Below are 22,051 nucleotides of genomic sequence, written 5' to 3' on the forward strand. Positions count from 1 at the left end.
AAGCCAGATTCTGGCTGAACATGAGGAAAAGCTTCCTGACTGTTAGAGCAATACGACAATGGAACCCATGACCTAGGGAGGCTGTGGGCTCTCCCACACTGGAGGCGTTCAAGACGAGGCTGGACGGCCATCTGTCAGGGATGCTCTGACTTGGATTCCTGCGCTGAGCAGGGGGTCGGACTCGATGGCCTCGTAGACCCCTTCCAACCCTACTATTCTATGATTCTATGCTTTTAGATGGGTTGTGGATTTTTAAATTGTTTTATTCACAGGCATTTAATCTATAGGTCGTTGTTTAAATGTCTCTTAACTACTTTTAATGCTGTTTTGTTTTATTGGTTGTTCTTTCAATCATAATGTTATTGTTCATGAGATACAAATGCCATGAAATAAGTAATACCTAAGTGTGCTTAGGGCTGCTGTCAGAGCTGGTCTGGCTCGTGTGTCATGTGCCCTCGTTAAATTATGAATTTATTTTACAAGTAAAGCATGAATTCCGTTTTTATGTGTACTAAGAACTTCCGGGAGGTGGTGCGTCAAGTCCCCAGTATCTAGGATTGTAGCCTTACGATGTAATTCTATACACATCTACTCAGGAGCCAGCACCACTGAGCCCAATGGGCCTTACTCGAAGGCGAGTGTACGCGGCGGCCGAGTGCCGCGCCCGGTCCTGTCCGCCTTGCCCGGGAGCCAGCCCCGCTGAGCAGCGCAGCTTGCGCTCTAAGGCTGCAGCCCTACGTACGCTTTCCCCGGAAGTCCCACTGAACACGGTGAGTTTTACTTTTGTGGAAATATGCCTAGGACTTGGCTGCACGCCTGCCAGCCTCCAAGACTGTCTGTTGCCGCGTGCTGCGCGCGTGTCCGTGTGCCTTAACGCGTGTGCGTCTATTTTCCCCTCGCGGGGGGCGGCGGCGGCGGCGGCGGCTTGAGCGCGCGTCATGCGGAGACGGGCAGCCAGGAGCTTTCTTTCTGCGCCTGCGCAGCGGAGCCGCTCCGCCCCTCCCTCCTCAGCTTGCATCGTTGTCATGGCGACAGGTTTGTGACCGTCGCGGCCCAGCTAGGCCTCGGTCAGCCTGAAGCCTCGGCCTCGCTTGGGCAACCAGTCTTTCTCGCTCCGCCCGTCTTTCTCCGCCGGAGGAGTCGCAGCCGCCATGGCCTCGCGCAGCGCCGGGACCCTCCTAACTCAGAATAACGCGGTCTATGTGCCGCCGGGGCTTATGCCTGGGTGGGTGGGTGCGACGCTGCTTCGGACCCGGGCGCGATGGGGACGCTGGTGCCGGGCGTGTATATAGGTCTCCTTGTCGCAGCTCAGCCGGCGCGCTCCCCGGGTTGGACTCAGGCCCGCTTTTTAGTTTTTTATCTCCCGACTTTGAATCACAGCTCTGCATGTGCTCGGAGGCACTCTTGTCCTTGCATTAGGTTTTATCTTTAATGAGGTGCTCCTGGCCAGAAGGGAAGGGCACTCTCTGTGTATGCTCGGAGACCAAGGTGCCATAGTTTTTGGAAACAAAGCAAATGGCAGCCCTCGTGTGCTGCACACATCCACCTCACAGCACCGGGGAAGCCGCGCCATCACGGTCCTTGTGACCATCCCCCTCATCTAATGGATCAGGACCCCTCCTATGCAGCCCAGGTCCCTTCACAACCCACACTGATACCCCTTTTGACCACCTCTTGCCAACCTGTTTTTTTGTAACCCCACCCCCACCCCCATGGCAGCATTTCCTCCAATTAGTAATTTGCGCATCTCACCCTTCCAGCGACAGTTCGTGACAACTACAGCTCTTTAAAATGTTCCCATTTTATAGATGAGCATCGGAGTCTTCTGGGGTGGGGGTTTCTTCAAGACCACGACCTAGTGAGATCTGAACTTAGACTATCTCTATAAAATTTAAGAGTGCAACCTTATGCATGTTTAGACAGAAAAATGCCCTCCACCTCCCAGCATTCCTCAGCCCCCATGGCTGGCTGGGAAATGCTCAAAGTTGTAGGACTTTTTTCTGTCTAAACATGCATAAGATTGCGCCCTAAATTGCTTATGTTAGGAAGGGGGGTGGGTGGGTAGGGAGAGGGCTATATAAATAGCAATTAAATAACATGATAAGCTAAAGATAACCAAGTTCTAACTAGAGTAACTATGTGCACTAAAGGACTGGGCTGCTATGTAACAATAATTGTTCAGTAGAGGGTAGTAGATTGAGCTGCATCTATATAACCTCACAGCATTGTTAAGAAGATAAAATAGAGGGTGGGGAACCATGTACACTGCCTCCAGCTCCTTGGAGGAAAGTTGTGATGAAAATGCAAGAAATACTAACGACTCTCCTCTTCGTTTTTTGGAAACATTTCCCCAATAACCTGGAGCAGGCCTTCCCTTTTTAGAACTCTTGTTCCTTTTGCTGACTTTTGTATACTGTTTTTAAGCTGTGTTGTTTTATTGTTGGATTTTTATTTTTTGTTAAATTGTTTGGAGTTCAATTTTTTTTTAGTCGTATGTTGTTTGTGTATATTGTCTGTGTACTTTTATGTAAATGGCTTTTAAACTTGGTATATTGTATTTTAATGTTTTAACTTTTGTAAACCTCCCAGAGAGCTTTGGCTATGGGGTGATATAGAAATAATAATAATAATACTCATAATTAACTAATTCATTGATGTGGTGAAGGCCACTGCCACTTAAAAAATCTTTAAAAGTGAGATTAGACCTGGATGCAAATCAGGCATCAGTGTTGCATAGTTGTTTAAATTAATGTTAAATGATGTCGTTTTCTTTTGCTTGGAGGCTTAGTGAGGGCAGTAAGTCATCTAGAGTAGCCCGTTTTTGGCAGCTTCACATTGGATCTATTCAAGTAGCCTAGTGCAGGAAAATACATTCAGCCATTGAATAATGGTGGTGGGAGAAGGAGAAAGTCAGAAATGTGCCATACTGGGCAGCAATAGCCAGAAGGGTTTGGTTCTTTTTGTTTTGCAAATAGCTTTTGAGTAGGAGCAGTTTACCTGAGTAATGAGAAGTTGGGAATTCAGCATCAGCCCCCTTAATAGGTCCACAGCCATTATTACTTTGCCCCATTGCCAGTTCTTCTGGAGAGGAGCACCTTCCCCAGGCACAGAAAACACTTGCTGTGGCACAGAAGTAATATCTGAAGCAGCCCTCAGCTTCAGTTCTGCATGTGCAAGATTGGCATAATACTCATTTCTTGCGGTTGTTGTGGAGACAAATAAGCTAATGACTGCAAAGCACTGCGCACATTAGGAGTGCTATTGAGGTGATTAAAAATAATGAAAATCACTTGGTCTCCTCTTCCCCGGTTTCACATGTCTTCTTCTTTCCCTCTCCCTTCCTCCAGGTACCGCGGACATGTCCCCAGTGTGGCGTTTTCCTTTGGCGACACCTATGGAAACACCACCATGAAATATTTCCAAGATTTCCGAAGTGCTACCATGGAAAGCAGCTGCAGCCCCTACAGCAAAGGGGGCCAGTTCCCCACCCTTTTCTCGCCTGACCCGGGCCTGGTGCTTGGGGCGAGGGCGAGAGGCTGGGACAGGTGGCTGTACACTCCCAACTACTCTCGCTTCAATTTGGATTTCAACCGCTCAGAGGAACTGAAGGAATTCTACAAGGTAAGGTGGCCTTTCGGGATGCACCCTCTTCCATGTGGCCTATTATTATTATTATTTTCATTACTATACCATGGTTTACAACAATTCATTAAAAAAAGCATTTTAGAGCTTTAACCCTGAAGCTTGCCCCCTTGGGTGCTCCTTGGAAAGAAATTCAGCATTTTTTAAAAAATACCCAACTCCATGCTTTGGCAATCCTCCCCAAGAAAAGAGGGTCCGCAGCTAAAAGTCAGTTGGTTCATCAACTTAGGCAGCAAGAAGTTCTCACAGCTGATGCCTTTCATTTGACTGCTAAAATTCCAGCCATTCCAGCATATAAATACATTTCAATGGAGATATCTCTCAAAAACTGCCACAGGGCATCCGGACCAGACCAGTGGGTTGTGTGATTGGACTAACAGCTCTGTACAGTTTCATATATCCATCCACACTGCCAGCCATTGCTTCTTTGGCAACAGTGATCATCATTTCCACCTTTCCATCATATATCAGTGTGTTTACAATGGTTTCAGTATCATCCATTGACAATTCCACCTTGTTGTTGTTCAGTCGTTAAGTCGTGTCCAGCTCTTCGTGACCCCATGGACCATAGCACGCCAGGCCTTCCTGTCCTCTGCTCTCTCCCGGAGTGTGCTCAAGGTCATATTCATTGCATCGGTGATGCTATCCAGCCATCTCATCCTCTGCCGTCCCCTTCTCCTTTTGCCTTCAGTCTTTCCCAGCATCAGCGACTTTTCCAGGGAGTTTTCTCTTTGCATTAGATGGCCAAAATATTTGAGCTTCAGCTTCAGGATCTGTCCTTCCAATGAGCACTCAGGGTTGATTTCCTTTAGGATTGACTGATTTGACCTCTTTACAGTCCAGGGGACTCGTAAGAGTCTTCTCCAGCACCACAGTTCGAAAGCATCAATTCTTCGGTGCTCAGCCTTCCTTATAGTCCAGCTCTCACAGCCATACATTGCTACTGGGAAAACCATAGCTTTGATTATACGAACCTTTGTCGGCAAGGTGATGTCTCTGCTTCTTACTATGCTGTCTAGGTTGGCCATAGCTTTCCTCCCAAGGAGCAAGCGTCTTTTAATTTCATGGCTACAGTCACCGTCTGCAGTGATCTTGGAGCCCAAGAAAATAAAATCTGTCACTGCTTCCATTTCTTCCCCTTCTATATGCCAGGAAGTGATGGGGCCAGATGCCATGATCTTCGTTTTTTTAATGTTGAGTTTCAAACCAGCTTTTGCACTCTCCTCTTTCACCCACAACAAGAGGCTCTTCAGATCTTCTTCGCTTTCTGCCATGAGGGTGGTATCGTCTGCGTACCTGAGGTTGTTGATAATTCTCCCGGCAATCTTAATTCCAACCTGTGATTCATCCAACCTGGCGTTTCTCATGATGTACTCTGCATATAAGTTAAATAAGCAGGGCGACAATATACAGCCTTGTCGTACTCCTTTCCCAATTTTGAACCAATCAGTTGTTCCATGTCCGGTTCTTAGTGTTGCTTCTGGTCCTCGTACAGGTTTCTCAGGAGACAGGTAAGGTGGTCTGGTACTCCCATCTCTTTAAGAATTTGCCACAGTTTGTTGCGATCCACACAATCAAAGGCTTTAGCGTAGTCAGTGAAGCAGAAATAGACGTTTTTCTGGTATTCTCTTGCTTTCTCCATGGTCCAGCGAATGTTGGCGATTTGATCTCTAGTTCCTCTGCCTCTTCAAAACCCAGCTTGTACTTCCGGTAGTTCTCGGTTCGCATACTGCTGAAGCCTAGCTTGTAGGATTTTGAGCATCACCTTGCTGGCATGTGAAATGAGCGCAATTGTACGGTAGTTTGAGCACTCTTTGGCATTGCCCTTCTTTGGAACTGGAATATAAACTGACCTTTTCCAGTTTTGTGGCCACTGTTGAGTGTTCCAAATTTGTTGGCATATTGAACGCAGCACTTTAACAGCATCATCTTTTAGGATTTTAAATAGCTCAGCTGGAATACTGTCATCTACGCTAGCTTTGTTGTTAGTAGTGCTTCCTAAGGCCCACTTGACTTCAATCTCGAGGATGTCCGGCTCAAGTTCAATGACCGCAATATCATGGTTATCAGGGACATTAAGATCTTTCGTGTATAGTTCTATGTATTCTTTCCACCTCTTCTTAATTTTGTCTGCTTCTGTGAGGTCCCTGCCTTCTTTGTCCTTTATCATGCCCGTCTTTGCACAAAATGTTCCCTTGAGATCTCCGATTTTCTTGAAGAGATCTCTAGTCTTTCCCATTCTATTGTTTTCCTCGATTTCTTTGTATTGTTCATTTAAGAAGGCCTTCTTGTCTCTCCTTCCTATTCTCTGAGACTCTGCATTCCCTTCTTTCCTCAGCTCCTTGTAAAGCCTCATCAGACAGCCACTTGGCTTTCTTGCATTTCTTTTTCTTTGGGATGGATTGAGTTGCTGCCTCCTGAACAATGTTACGGACCTCTGTCCATAGTTCCTCAGGCACTCTGTCTATCAGGTTTAATTCCTGAAATCTATTCCTCACCTCCACTGTATATTCATAAGGGATATGATTTAGGTCATACCTGAACGGTTTAGTGTTTTTCCCTACGTTCTTCAATTTAAGCCGAAATTTTGCAAGAAGCAGCTCATGATCTGAGCCACAGTCAGCTCCAGGTCTTGTTTTTACTGACTGTATAGAGCTTCTCCATCTTTGGCTGCAAAGGACATAATCAATCTGATTTCGATATTGACCATCTGGTAATGTCCACGTGTAGAGTCGCCTCTTGTGCTGTTGGAAAAGAGTGTTTGCTATGATCAGCGTGTTCTCTTGGCAAAACTCTATTAGCCTTTGTCCTGCTTCATTTTGTACACCAAGGCCATGCTTGCCTGTTATCCTGGTGATTTCTTGACTTCCTACTTTAGCATTCCAATCCCCTATGATGAAGGGGACATCTTTTTTTGGTGTTAGTTCTAGAAGGTGTTGTAGGTCTTCATAGAACCGATCAACCTCAGCTTCTTCAGCCTCAGTGGTTGGGGCATAGACTTGAATTACTGTGATGTTGAATGGATTGCCTTGGATTCATACTGAGATCATTCTATCGTTTTTAAGATTGTACCCCAGTACTGCTTTTCCCACCCTTTTGTTGACTATGAGTGCTACTCCATTTCTTCTAAGGGATTCTTGCCCCCAGTCGTCGATATAATGGTCACCTGAATTACATTTGCCCATGCTTGTCCATTTTAGTTCGCTGCTTCCCAAGATGTCGATGTTCAATCTTGCCATCTCATCTTTGACCACCTCCAGCTTACTTTGATTTATTGATCTGACATTCCAGGTTCCTAAACAAGGTTGTTCTTTACAGCATCGGACCTTCTTTTCACCACCAGACACATCCACAGCTGAGTGTCCTTTCGGCTTTGGCCCAGCCACTTCACTCTTTCTGGCACTACTTGGAAATGCCCTCTACTCTTCCCCAGTAGTATATTGGACACCTTCCGGCGTCATCTCTTTTAGCCTTGTGATACGTTCCACAGGGTTTTCTTGGCAAGAATACTGGAGTGGGTTGCCATTTCCTTCTCCAGTGGACCACATTTTGTCAGAACTCTCCACCATGACCTGTCCGTCTTGAGTGGCCCTGCACGGCATAGCTTATGGCTTCACTGAGTTACGCAAGCCCCTTCGCCACAACAAGGCAGTGATTCATGAAGGGGAATTCCACCTTACTGATGCCTAATTCACTGATATATTTCCACACCTCATAAGAGGATGCAAATGAGCTGTTCCTCTGTATCATGGGGTTCTGCTTACTTTCTGGAGCTCCTTCAGCCTTAGTTTATGCCAGAGGTGGGCATACTTTAGGCTTGCAGGATCTACTTTGGTTTTATTCTAGAACTCTGAGAATCACCACGGTGCAAATGAACGGCGTAGGTGAATGGACACAGGCTAAGAATTAAGTGATAGGGGCCTTGGAGCATATGCTCAGCCCAGGAATTTGTGATCAGTACCAGAACAAACTCTCAAACCTGTTTTCTCCTGTTTTCCCCGACAAACGTTGGTTTCCAGCAACTTGTTGGTTGAATTTAACCAATACAGCCTGTATTTAACCAATTAATGCTGTTTAATTGTTCTGCTAGATACACAGTACCAGAGTGGCATGGCTCTGTCTCTGCAGTGTAGACTTTTTATAGTCTGCTTATGTCAGGCAGTTTATACAATCAGCAGGATCAAGGGCCAAAACCTGTTTTGGATAGTATAACCTCAGATGCCAGCTGTGTGTGTTGTGGGGAAGCATTTTTGAATGCTCCTTATATAAATATCTCCACACAGATACTATTGTTGGATTCCAAACAACATAGTCAGGCAACATCTTCACTAGGACCAACCAAAAATACACAGAATTGTTGGCAAGCTTTCAAGATCTCCAGATCTCTTCTTCAGGCAAGATGCAAACAAAATAGTGGGGTCATATGAGGAGAAGATACGTTGAGGTGAAGAAGTGCATGGTCTTAAGGTGCAGTGGAGGAGGCTGAGGCTTAAATGGATGGCTTTGGGGCAGATAATAAATAAGGGTGCAATCCTATGCATGTTTAGACAGAAAAAAAGTCCTCCAACTCTCAGCATGCTGGGAGTTGGAGGACTTTTTTTCTGTCTAAACATGCATAGGATTGCACCCTAAATAGATCTAGTAAGTGTCATGCAGGTTTCAGGTTACACCTAGGACTGTTGGGACAAGCAAACACACAATGGCTTGATTCTCCCATTTTTGATAATATAGAATCCAGTTGTTACTCTGGTTGGATATTTTCAGAAACAGGGGAATCAGCCATTATGTGTTTTGTTTGTCTTAACAGTCCTTCCTCTTGTCCCTGACAAGCAGCTTTTCCACATGCAGGGAGGTTTTTATGAAATGATGAAAGAGCATTCAAACGTGACACACAGAGATACCTATCTTCAGCCTGAAATGGTGCAATCCATGGATTGTAGGAAGTAGTGCTGAAATAGACGGGTGCGATGAGGACAGGTTTGATGAAAGGGCAGAAGGCCCATGGTGATAGAAGGTGTAGAAAAAAGAGAGTAGAGTGGTTCAGAGGGAAAGGGCTGGGTGAGGGGAGAAGCTGTTTGAGGTTCCCCTATCTTCTTACAGAGGGCTGGTGGACTAAGTTTGTGCCTTCAGGGAAGCTTTCCATGTTTTCCTGTCTGTTGGGAACCTCTACCTGTCTGCCATGAAGATTCTGGCCTGAGGCATTAGAATCAGTTGTTGTGGGCACTGGCCAGACCTATTGCGCATCCCCTGCCCCCCACCCATCCGATGTGAATTAGAATCATAGAATAGTAGGGTTGGAAGGGGCCTACAAGGCCATCAAGTCCAACCCCCTGCTCAATGCAGGAATCCAAGTCAGAGCATCCCTGACAAATGGCTGTCCAGCCTCGTCTTGAAGGCCTCCAATGTGGGAGAGCCCACCACCTCCCCAGGTAATTGGTTCCATTGTCGTATTGGCAGATCAGTTGTGGTGGGCAAATCTTCTTTTGGGGAAGCTTGTGTGCCTTTACACATCTCAGTGGAACTGTTGATAAGCATCCAAGGAACCTGGCCACAGGGTTCCCCCCAAACTTATCTTGCAAGTCACTCAACTGGCTGACCCAGTTTGTTCCTTAAGAGCAGAAGAAGTGTCTCACTGGATCAGACCCAAGGCCACCCAGCCCGAACCCCTGTGCCTCCAGGCTGCCCACGAACTGGGCACTCCGTCCCACTCTAATGTTAGGGTCCCTTTATCCGTTGCCCAGGCAGTTCGGTCAGCGCTCCCAGTTGTTTCATTTGTGCATAGGAATAATCAGAAATAGTGACAGAAGGGATGCGTCTTGCATGCAGTTGTGAGCACCGGGGTGTGTGGGAGTGGGGTGGGGCAGGGGCGGGAGGCTTGTATACAAAGGCCCACGTCTGGTGGTGGGTCAGGCTGCCTTCTTGAATCCAGAGTCAGCTTGAATCCCCAGCCAGCCCCTGCTGTGCTGAGCTCAGCTTAATGTTTGCTCCTTCTCAAACCCAGAACCGGGGGAGCGGGGCCGGGGGGATCTTTCTCCTTTTCCAGCATTCAGCAGCTCCACAACAGTTCTGTGAGCTATAAATAATTAAGAGTGGGTTGCCAACATTAGTGAGCTGAGAACAGACACTGTTTATTCAGAACTCCGTTTTATTTGTTAGGGCTGGTATGGTGGGTGGGGGCATTAAAGCTTTTGGAAAAGAATGTTTAAAGCCCCCCTGCCCCCCACCATACACACACATGTGCGCGTGCGCGCGCGCACACACACTGGTTGTCTGTAGATAATTATGCAGACTGTTGGGAATGGTGTTCTCTGCCCCACTCAGTTTATAGTTGCCGCCAGGTTGAGGTTTTGGCAGCCTTAGGAGCAAACTACAGATCACATGTAAGGAAGCCAGCCTGACTTGATTTTTTTGTATAATGAAAAGGAGTTTAAGGAGGCTGTGATTTTGAGTGGAGGAGCAGCAGAGTGGTGAAAGATGGCTTGACCCGTTCCGTGCAAGCTTTTCTCCTGCTTAAAATTGCCCCTCCATAAGCTGCTTCTTCCCCCTCCAGGGTTTCATATGTGTATCTACCCTTGTAAAACACACATTTGCAGAAAGCAGAGGCAGAGGGATGCACCAAAAGAATCTCCACACCCTTTTGGTTGCCTCTTTTGCACACAGTTAACGCTTTTGCAGGTTTATAGTATTACAAGTGGAGACTATTGAAAATCCATAGATGCGTTTTGCCTTTTATGTGCAGTACCTTCTCTGTGCATATTCCCCATTTTGTTTCAGGCTTGCACACACACACACAGCCTTAACATATAACTCACTCCTTTGCATACAGAAATCTGTTCATCACGCTACTTCAGGAACAGTTGCACACCGACAACGCTGCTTCCCCCTTTTTCTCCCTGCGTCCCGCTCCATAGCTTTTTAAAAATGCAAAGCACAGTGAATGTTCGGTAGCATGATGGCAGCTGAGAAGAGGGCCAAGGAGGGCTAATTTCAGTCAGCTGAAGCGAAAACTCTCACAGTTGACAGCAGTGGAGGCTTCAGAGACCACAGCACGTGTTATTGCCACAGTCTTTTTTCATCCTTTTGTCCAAGTTAACTGATTTCAGGAGCAAATCATCAGATGTCTGAGGTTTGTTTGCATGTCTCTGTGTTTGTGCTTTAATAATGATACCTCATTTTCTCTCTGTGATACAGCTGATTATAAAAAGCTGGTCTGGCCTTCAGGGAAAGTTGGGGAAGTCGAAAGCAGCCAAACATTGCCATCTCACTGATGCCCCCTAGCCGAATGTTAGGGCCATAGATCCACTTTCCCCCAGCAGACTGCTCTACACCACCTGTGCCCCAGCATGCCATGGGCATCTGGGAGCACACTGCTCTGGAGCACAAGTTGTGACCTGCCAGGGCAAACGAAGCCCACCAGTCATGTATCAGGCCTGCTTTTGCTGCCTGCCTGGAACTGCGAAGAAGGCGGGAGGAGAGGCCGTTAGGGGTCGAACGGTCTCTACCTATCTGTTAGATTTTTATCCCATCTTTCCTTCAAGGCGCATCCATGGCCACTTCCCTTTTAACTTCACAGTGATCCTGTGAGAGAAGAAGGGTGAGAGATGGTGATTCCTCAAGGTCGCTCAGTGAGCTTTATGGCTGAGCAGGGATTTGAAGCTGGGTTTCCCTGGTCTGCGTCCAGTGCTCTAGCCACCACGTCACAGAAGCCAGGTTGACCTGGAGGTAAAATCTATCCATCCAAAAAGAAGACGATTCCGGATGCAGCTCCAGGTTCCCATGAAGTTGCTAAGTTCAGTCCCGTGCCCGTGGGCCAGCCCCTGACCAGTTTGTTTGTAACTTGTAGCTTGCCCAGATGCATCGTGAGCATTACAGAGACAAGACTGGAACGGTGCACCAGGTTCCATACTTCGTGCTGCCTGTGAAGGAGAAAGACAAGTATCCTCACCCTCTTGATCTGTGAGTCCAGGGAGCAAATGCAAGAGAGGGGGAGGAGGCCCCTGTGTAGCACCGCAGTGTCTTATGGGAACCTTTTTTGAAACTCAGCTGCTTTCCTTGAGAAAAGGGGTTGTGGGCTCAGGGTAACAAACTTGACCCAACCTGGGGTTACTCAGATCACGTAAATGGGCCCAAATTAAGACAGCCAGAAGCCACAGGACTTGAGATCTGTGAACAGATGGATCCCTGTGGCTGAAGTCACAAACTAGGCTGGCACATCCTGTTGCTGTTTTGTTCTGTGAGAGTGTGGTTCTCCTGTGGTCCACAATCAGAGTGGCTTTCTAATATGGAGAAGAATTCCATAGGAGGTTTTTTTGTTGCTGTTGGATTTGTTTTTTGCTGTTGTCCTCGTTTGAAATTTAATGTTCCTCTTTATTTTGCCACAGGTTTGATTCCTCTTAGCTATTCTAAAAAAAATAATAACCCCAAACATCTTAATCCAACCTTGAAAATTCCTCTCTGTTCATCAAGAAGGACTCCCTTTTCCTCATAACCTCCTATTGTACCCTTCAGGCTGCTCACCCAAGATGTCAAGAGATGCTTTACAGCTTAATTGTGGTTTGGATTCCTCCACAAGGGATATGGTGCTTATTGGCAGTGATGGATGAAGAGCCAGTGTAGTGTAGTGGTGAGAGTGATGGACTAGGAGCCGGGAGATCCGGGTTCTAGTCCCCACTCAGCCATGGCAGCTCACTGGGTGACTTTGGGCCAGTCACAGACTCTCAGCCCAACCCACCTCGCAGGGTTGTTGTTGTGAGGATAAAACGGAGAGGAGAAGGATAATGTAAGCCGCCTTGGGTTCCTTGCAAGAGGAAAAAAGGCGGGATATAAATGCAATAAATAAATAATAAATGAAGGAAGAAGGAACTGGGACTTGCAGGAGACATTTATGTTAGGAAACCCTCTCTCTCTCTCCCTGTGTGTGTGTGTGTGAGAGAGAGAGAGAAAGAGAGAGAGATCGGGAGAAGGGAAGATTGATAAAATTGCATTAAGATTGCAATCCTATACACACTTATCTGGGAGTATGTCCCATGGAACTCAGTGGGGCTTACTTCTGAGTAGACACACATAGGATTTCACTGAAAGATACTCACGGGGGTAGGGCAGACAGGAGTGCAGCTTTGTACATAGGAAGTCGTCATATGGAGCTGGACCACTGGTTCATCTAACCTAGCATTGTCTACCTCACCGGCAGCACCTCTCCTGTATCACGTTAAGCACGTGCTGTACCACTGAACGATGGTCCCTCCGTGTAGCTTCTTGTACCACTTACTCAAGGTCCCACCCTGTAATCCAGGCCCACTGACCTGAAAACAACATCTTCCCTTTGGTTCCATATTTATAATCACTGAAGCAGAATAGAATTTCCATTCCACCATACTAAGGAACTGAAAAGGAGTGGGTGGTTACAGAACTCCAGCCTTTTACCAGATAGGTCAAGGTAGTTAATGGGTAACTAATCCACCTTACATGATCTTAAATATGTGACCTTTTAGGTTGGAAGGGGACCACCTCAGGTATTCTAGGTCAGCTCCTTTCAGTGAGGCAAGGGTCTCCCACCACCCCAGACTTCCCTGACAAAGTTCCAGTCACCTTCTCTTTTTTATTCTTCCCTGCAAATGTCCCCACAGGCCATTTTACCTCCAGCCAGACTTCTCTCCAGTGTCAGGACCCACCTGGGGGAAAAAGGTGGAGGGGAGGGAGCATTTATAGGGAAGAGCTGGCACAAGGGTAGAAAGGCTAAGCATCCACTCCGACCTGGCTGCTGATTCTCTCTTGCAAATGCCACCCCACCACTCCCACATTAGTGTTACAAAGGAAACACAGGTTGGGAATTGCTTGAGCTTCCCTTATAACATGTAAGCCTCTGGAGTAAACATTTCATTTACTGTATAGTGTCTAATTACTTTTGGTGCTACAGAAATAGAGAATAAAAATAGAAAGCCCTAAATGGCTTAACTTAAGTCGGGGAACAGCTCGCCATGTATGAGCCCTTCTGGAGCGGCTGTGCCTGCTTGCTTGATTCCTTCCATCCATAGCATGTGGTTGGAGGGGGCACAGAACAGGATCTCCCCATCCCCATCCTCTTGAGATTTGTCGTGGCCACTCTAGGAAATGCAGTTGAATGCTCAGCTGTCTGTTTGAATGTATTGCTTGAAGACTGCACTTACGATCTTATTGTGAATGTAGTATTTTAGTTCACTTCGAGTGTAATTTGTTTAACATGATGATGCTAATGCAAGGGTGTGGAACCTCAGGCCCTTGGGCCAAATCCATCCTGCCTGGAGTCCCAGTCTGGTCTCCGGGGCCAGACCCCTTTTCCCCCCAACTCCTGATCTCTGCTTTTGCACATTCCCCACCCCCCATCTAAATGGTTGAAATGCCTCTTATGAGGCTTAATTACTGACAGTAGGAGCTTTACACTAAAATATGCTGGTATATTTGGTATTTTGGCCCCACCCCTTTCCCCTTCAGCCACACCCAACCCTGGAATGCAGCCCCCAAATGCTTCTCTGAAATTGAATTTGGCCCTTTGGTTGAAAGAGGTTCGGCACCCTGTGCTAAGGTATTGTACTCCACGTGGCAGGTATAGACATTTTTTAAAAATTGTAAGTAAATAAGGTTGAGGCCTTTGTACTTTGGGCCAAACTTGATATTACAGTTATTGCTCCCTGTGGTCAAATCCAGATCTACCTCAGTCATTTAGAATGAGAGGAAAGGCCCAATTTTAACAGCCCAATGGTGAGGACTGGAGACCTCTCCACCCATCCACTGCTTACCTCCTCCTCATAGTCTGTCTGCATGGGTGCTTTTTCCCTCAGCCCAGATCAGTACTAGAAATGAGCTCAGCAGAAAGAGTAATGCCCAGGGAGAAGATCTGCAAGAGACAAGGGTTTCGGATTCCTCACTGATGCAACTTTTCTGCTGTTCAAATTGGACACACATACACGCACCCCCTATGTGACTGAGGCAGATCCAGGTTTGAACATACCTTTCTGCCTCTTTCATATGACCCTTATGTGTAGAGTGGCAAGTTTCTGAGAGCGAGAGATGTTCAGCCCTGCCCCCAGTCATGGTTGTATTGCTCCACTGTGTAACTGCTTTGTTCCAAGAGCCGCGTGGTCCCAGAAACGTTAAGTGGATTTCCTCACCTCCTTGCTGCCCTTTGCAGCTGCCCTCCTCCCAGCTGGGATGTTTCCCCACAGACACACAGGTGGGGAGCCCTGGCTGAAGGACAAGTGGCTGTGGGATGGAGGGAACTGAAGGGGAACAGCAGTGTCACATGGTGGGGGGGGGAGTCCTGCAGAGTCCTTGAGTTAATAGGTAAAGACTCCCTGGTCAAGCTGTGGCGAAGCACTCATCGCCTTGATTGGGCTCCTTGCTCACAGGACACATTTCTTACCTGTAATTGCCAAGCATTGTTCTCCAAGATGGTGGTTTGTTTCCTGCAAGTCCTGTATGTAATTGTAAGATGTAAGCTGATTCATGTCCTTCTAAGAAAATTATGTAAGTCTCTATAAGATAAAATGCCTTTCATCCACTACCCATTGCTTCTTTCTCCGGATTGCTCTGAATAAAGCCTGCCAAAGTTTACCTGTCCCACCTCATGTTTTTGAGCATCCTTTCATAAGGGCAGCCTGAGAATGTGAGACTGTGAGAACGTGCCTCCTGAGCACGGTGCCATCCCCTGCTTGAATGTGTGAATTCACACACTAGGTGGTGAAGCCCTCTGGCATGGATGCTCACTGTACGCCTATTTCCTCAGTGTGCAAAGTGGTCCGTGAACTGGCCCTTGTCTTCCAGCATCATATGACTGAAATGTGGAGATGCCATGTGGTCGCCCTGGCATGGTTTGACTTGATGTGTTGCTTGTGCAGTGTGGGTTGTTGAGTGTCGCATTTGCAGTTCGACTTGTTCAGCCAGATGCATGTCTGGAAATTTAAAGTGGGTTGGAGGCAGGTGGGCAACAGCAGCAATTGATGCTCTGACTTGGATTCCTGCACTGAGCAGGGGGTTGGACTCCATGGCCTTGTAGGCCCCTTCCAACCCTACAATTCTATGATTCAATGATTCTATGAATTGATCAACGAGCAGGGAAGGGAAGGGTGTGGTGGCACGGAGGCCCTTTAGGAATGACCCAATTCAGAATCATAGAATAGTAGAACAGTAGGGTTGGAAGGGGCCTACAAGGCCATCGAGTCCAACCCCCAGGGGTGATTCCATGGTGCAGGGTGCCTCACTTGCTCTGTGTCAGGCGCCAAATGCATCTTCTGTCAGAGACCAAGAGTGGCCGTGTCCATGGCAGCATCTGTGTTTAGGAAAAACAACGAGAGAGAGAGAGGATGCTGTTCATTGCTGTTGATGTAGGTCCTCTCTTGAGTGTTCCCACGGCTGTCCATCAGGCTGCACTCCTTCAGCCACACTTTTTATTGTCTGATGCCTACTTCCTGCGTGTGCTCCAACATGGAAGCATTTTGCATGTCCGAGGGCGGGTGACGCGCCTTACAGAGAGGGGAGTTTTCTGTGAAAGCCAAGGTGCCTCGGGTGACTAAAAAGGGTTAGTGGCTCCATGCCATGACGGAAACGAAGCATATAGGGTCAGGTGCCATTATGATGAAGCTACTTGATCCAACCTCAGATTGCTAACTTATTTACTGGCAGGCACTCCTGTGACAACACCTGGAGGAAATTCAGCGGGAGATGCTCCTGTTGCCCCATTGTTTTGCCACACAGCTGCCAAAGGCACTGAAACTTTGTCAGGAAGAATGTTGGCAATCCAGATCCAGACCCTAACTGGCATGATGTGGGGTGTGTGTGTGTGTGTGTGTGTGTGTGTAAAAGTTCAGCCAGTGCAGCATATAACCATTTCTGCTTGAAACACCCCCCACCCACCCACCCCATTTATGTGCCTGCCTGGGACAATTAAATAATGCATTCGGCATGGCCCATCGGCCTGCCATTCCAGAGCAGATCCTTGTGGTGCCCTCTCCAGGGCACGATGGCATTAATCATGGATGATGGGCTCTTGGAAATGTTTTCTGGGGCACGTTGCTCTGCCAGAGACTGGTTACTTCTATGGATTTGTGTGGCAGGAAGCGAGTTGTGTAGTTTCGGTCCTCTGTGCCTTTTGGAGGGCAGCAGTTGTCTTGCTGCTGCCGCTGATCAGGGGAGCTGCCCTTTCTCCTGCTGCCTTGGCACAAGTTGTTCCGCTGCTGGGGGCGGCAGGGGAGCAAAAGCGGGATGCCGGCCAGATGCTGTCAGGAAGCTTCTGAAGGCCCCTGCCGCAGCAGGCAAGGAATCCCACCCGTGGCGCCGGGAGAGAGATGTGTTTGTTAAGTGGTGCATGGTGTGGAGCAGGGGCAGGCAGCCTGCGTTGGTCCAGGGACTAGAAGGCCCCCCCAGACCAAGGGCCGGGTGATGTCATGGGGGCAGGACCTGTCCCAAACACACCCCCTCCATGCTGCTCTCTGCAGGAGAAAGGGACTCGGCCTGGGCTTGCAGTACCGTATCCAGCAAGCCCTGACCAAGATGGGCGCCTCCTACCTACACTACTGAGCTCCTGCATGGGCCACGAGTGATGCCGGGAGGGGCCTCCAAGTCTGCAAAACTCCCAAGTCGGAGGAATCCCCAAGTTGGGAGAGTGAGCTGTGTGAAGGGGGCGGGGTTTGGGGAGGGCAGGGGGCAGGGCCCACAGTTCCAATCACCTCTTTTTTATTCTTCCCTGCAAATGTCCCCACAAGCCATTTTACCTCCAGCCAGACTTCTCTCCAGTGTCAGGACTCACCTGGGGGAAAAAGGTGGAGGGGAGCCGACCCTCTGCAGGCCGGATGAGGCCTTGAGGCCAGAGGTTGCCCTCCCCTAGCCTGGAGCAAGAGCACAGAGAGAAAGAAAAGTGCTCCCCACTCCGGTTCTCCGATGCAACTGATGGGCAAGAGATTCAGGGCAGGCCAAAGTACTTCCTTCCTCGGCACGTAGAATTTGTTGATGGGATTTTTTGCTGAGGCGTGGCAGTGGCTGCTGAGATGAGCCAAGCTCACCGAGGTGGAGGAGGCCACCGCTGGCTGTTTGTCATGACAGTTTTAGGCAACCTCTAGGCCCAGAGGCCATGGGCGACTGGACACAATTTGGTGGGGAGGGCTCTTGCCCCCAGGTCCTGGTTGCAGATGTCCCAGAAGCATCTGCTCAGCCATTGTGGGGAAGCGGAGGCTGGGCGGGCAGGCTGGGAGTTGGGCCTGATCCACTGGCCGGCCTCTTATCTCCTTAGCAAGGAGCTCAAAGAGCTTTCGCCTGGAGTTGGGGATCATGGTGGGAGGGCACAATCTCAACAGGAATCTGTGTGATAGGCTTCCCCAGCCCTGACATCCTTTTGGCTGGATTTAACGGGTTCTCTTCTGTAGGTGGGGTGCTTACTCTGCCACTGAGCTACTCCCCGTCTTACACACACACACACACACCTTGCCCAGGGAGACAGGTGGTTAGACTGTGCTGAGATGCTCCCCATATAATTAACCTCGGCAGTACTGGGAGGCTGGGGTTTGCCCACGATGATCATACTTGGGGCCGGGAAACCATGTCCGTCCAGGTCAGCCTTCTCCAAGCCAGCGCCCTCCAGATGTGTGGGACCACAACTCTGGAGGGTGCCGCTTGGTCAAGCCACACATCTGGAGGGTGCCGCTTGGTCAAGCCGGCTTTTCTTGCCATCCCCCCTGGAGCACCTCAGGCATCTTCCGGAACTGCTCTAGCCGTCGCAGCACTCTTCCCCCTCCCCCGAGGTCACACTGGCAGGAATCGCTTCTGGATGCGACCTTCCCCTAAACATGCAGAAGGCCTCTGTGCGGGGCGGGGTGGCTGGGGGCTCCCTGCATGAAGGATCCCAAGGGGGCTGCAGAAGTCAGCCAGCCCTAAGCCGTCTCGTGTTTTATGGCTGCCCTCTGGTGGTGCAAAGTGGCAGCGCCCCAACCACTGCGCTTGGGTGCAAAACTGAGCGGCTGAAAAGACATGAAGCAAGCGCTATTTTTAAAGGTGCCGATCCATGCACAGTGACACATGTGCCTAATGGGCTCTTACCCAGTGCACCACCCTGATGTCTGCCACTGTTTTATTCCTTTATTTATTCATTACATTTCTGTGCCGTCCAATATTTGGAGCTGTCTGTGTGGGGGTTTTTTTAAGTTTAAAACCGTGATTGCTGTTTTAAATATAATCTCTTTCAAACGCATCAGGTCACCAGCTTGTGTAACTGATTTTATCGGGGTGTGCGTGTGCATATATTTGCAGTAATCTAGTAAAGCGCAACCTAAGTCATTTTGTTGTTGTTCACTCGTTAAGTCGTGTCCGACTCTTCATGACCCCACGGACTATAGCATGCCAGGCCTCCTGTCCTGCGCTCTCTCCCGGAGCGTGCTCAAGTCCATATTCATTGCATCCGTGATGCTATCTAGCCATCTCATCCTCTGCCGTCCCCTTCTCCTTTTGCCTTCAGTCTTTCCCAGCATCAGGGTCTTTTCCAGGGAGTTTTCTCTTCGCATTAGGTGGCCAGAATATTTGAGCTTCAGCTTCAGTATCTGTCCTTCCAATGAGCACTCAGGGTTGATTTCCTTTAGGATTGACTTACTTGACCTCCTTGCAGTCCAGGGGACTCGTAAGAGTCTTCTCCAGCACCACAGTTCAAAAGCATCAATTCTTCGGTGCTCAGCCTTCCTTATAGTCCAGCTTTCACACACACAAAAATCAGACTTCTAACCCTAAAATGTAGGGGAAGGAAGAACACACTTTAAAAAGTTTAGACCAGCTGCTTTTCTTCAGCACAGCTTCCCTTCAGCTATAGATTGCTGATTTACAGGTCCTGCACACACTGGGCTGATGGACCTGGCTTAAAAACCTGCCAGGCTGTGTGGAACTCTGCATGGGTAAAAGCTTTTCACACAGTCAACATCTCATTGAAATTGGCTCATACTTATTTGAATTTGAGCTTGTGTTCCTGTTAACCAGCATGAGGGTTTTTCCCCCTCTCTTTCTCCCATATCTTCAAGAATGAAGACTCTCAAATTCTCTATATTGGTTCCCAAAATGCCTGGCTAAGATGACCCTCCTTCCCTGCATCCACCCACCCCCTGGAGACACTGCCATAAGGAGCTGACATGCTTCACAGGTGGAGCTCTGTTCCTTCTGCATCCAGCAGCCAGCTTGAGTCCCCTGTTGCTGAGAAGCTCAGCCACGCTGGCATTCACACTGTATTTGGGTGATGCCATAGCACTGGGTGGGCAGCCTGCACATGGCATATGGCCCTTGGAGGAGGCCCATGTGGCCCACGGTGGGTGCCCTAGCCCCCTCAACCCCCCTGGAAAACTGGGTGCATGGGGATGGCTCCAGATCAAGGTAAGGCGTCCCCAAACCATCCCCCTTTTCCCTCTCTCCCTCTTCCTTCTCACCCAGTGGGCTGCCAGGGAAGGGACAGATTGTTCTTGCCAGAGGTCTGAAATTAGGCCGAGCGCCGCATAAAACCAGGCTGAGGGCTGCATTCCAGCCTAAGGTCACAAGTTGCCCACCCTGGGTCTAGGGGAACAAGTCTCTCTTTGGGTGCAAGAAGTCCCAAGTTCGGTTCACAGATAAGCCTGTGTTCCCAAGGGAGGAGGGGCCACACCTTTAAAACTTTCCTAAGAAGTGACCATAGCTCAGTGGTAGAGACAAGGCCTTTCGTGCGGAACGCCCCCTGGAAGCTCAGGCTAAAAGAGTCAGTAGCAAGAGGGTGCGGAAGCGTTTGCCTGGGACTCCCAAGAACTGCTGCCGCTCAGAGTAAATAGTCCTGGGCGAGGTGACCACCTTCTTCTCACCTCTTCCTCGGCTTTGTGTCCCAGGTATGCTCTGGGGCGCCTCCATTGTCCAGGCTCCATTGGCCATCTGCTTGCCAGGACTTTCCTTTTTGTGCTTTAGGGGTTGTCTCTTCTTTCACACAGTCTGGCCTTGGATCTTCTTCTCCGCTTGGATACCCTTTTTCTTTCAAAATCTCCCCTTCTCTGAGCCAGGATTATTCATGCGTGAAGCAAGTTCAGAAAAGAAATTTTCAGGGGGGAAAAGTTTAAAAATAAAAGACACCCCAAAATAGCCAGGCTTCCATTGGCTGTAGCTTTAAATCCATAAGAAATAAGAATTAAATGGACCCACTTGGACCTATCTAATTCAGTTTGGATGATGTCGAAAGAGACAACAAGGGGTCACTAGCAGATGAGCTAAGCTAAGGAAAATATGGTTTGCCCTGATTACTGCAGCTTTCCCCAATCTGGCATCCACCAGAGGTGTTAGACTACAGCTCACATCATCCCCAGCCACCATGGCTAATGGGTCCAACACATCTGAAGGGCACCAGGTTGGGGGTGGCTGTTCTAAGGTTATATTTTACTCCTGTTGATAAATGTCCTTAGGAATTTTTTAGGAACTTCAGCTTCCCTGCTTTATTTATTTGACTGCTTTTACATTTTGCTTTTTTCTTTAAATGCTGCCTTGAGTCCTTCCATCCGATAGGCACATGACACATTTTGAGGAAAGACATCTTACATGGTGATCTGTTCTCAACATTTGAGATCAACTCAGCTCCAACCAGGATCTCTCGGAAATCTTGGCGCCTTGTGGCCTCCGCACTCCCAGAGGAAGCCAGCGCCTGGGGTGTCCGTCTCGTCTGTGCCAGCCTCCCTGGGTCAGTCACCAGCCACATAATGCTGCCTCCGTTGTGTGCTTGTTCTCTCCACCCCACCCCACTTTAGTCCGCCTCTGAGTGCCAAAACAAAGTGGTACCTCCATCGGGCGTCTCCAGAGAATCTACGGACATACCAGACTTTTCCTTCGGGGAAGAGGGTGACCTCGCAGGAAAGAGAAGTCCGAGACAGCTATTTCGAGTACAGAGCCTGAGTGGAGAGTGCTGCCACGGGCTGAGTGGCCCTCGGGAGGAGAGCCACGGCTGGGGAACAATGATGATTTGGGAACGGGGCACGATCATAAAGCTGATTTTCACTTTACTGTTCTACCATGTCATGTTGCCCAGGAATACTTGGGGTAAGCAGCAACATACCATCAGAATGGAGGTACTGGGGTGCAGCCTAGTAATTAATCACTACCCCCATCTCTCAGACACAAATTTTCACACTGTCTTTCACACTCGCCTTCAATCAGGGAAGTCATAGAATCATAGAATAGTAGGGTTGGAAAGGGCCTACAAGGCCATCGGGTGCCACCCGCTGCTCAGTGCAGGAATCCCAGTCAGAGCATCCCTGACAGGTGGCTGCCCAGCCTCGTCTTGAAGGCCTCCAGTGTGGGAGAGCCCACCGCCTCCCTAGGGAATGGGTTCCCTTATCGTATTGCTCAGTCAGGACATTCTTCCTGATGTTCCGCCAGAATCTGGCTTCCTGTAACTTGAGCC

General features: G+C 48.7%; 1 protein-coding gene across 1 annotated transcript; it reads left to right on the top strand.

Moving 5' to 3' along the window:
- The first annotated feature begins 1,000 nt into the window (after positions 1–1,000).
- Positions 1,001–21,543, top strand: CIMIP2C (ciliary microtubule inner protein 2C). Its single transcript, XM_084833269.1, has 4 exons — positions 1,001–1,225; positions 3,348–3,621; positions 11,486–11,598; positions 21,399–21,543. Exons 1-4 carry the CDS (start codon positions 1,152–1,154, stop codon positions 21,541–21,543), a joined length of 606 nt encoding a protein of 201 aa, XP_084689395.1. The 5' UTR covers positions 1,001–1,151.
- Positions 21,544–22,051: the final 508 nt, after the last annotated feature.

Source organism: Heloderma suspectum, chromosome 1 (assembly GCF_057233095.1).
Source record: "Heloderma suspectum isolate Gila_16-S chromosome 1, 16-S_ref, whole genome shotgun sequence".
NCBI lineage: Eukaryota > Metazoa > Chordata > Lepidosauria > Squamata > Helodermatidae > Heloderma > Heloderma suspectum.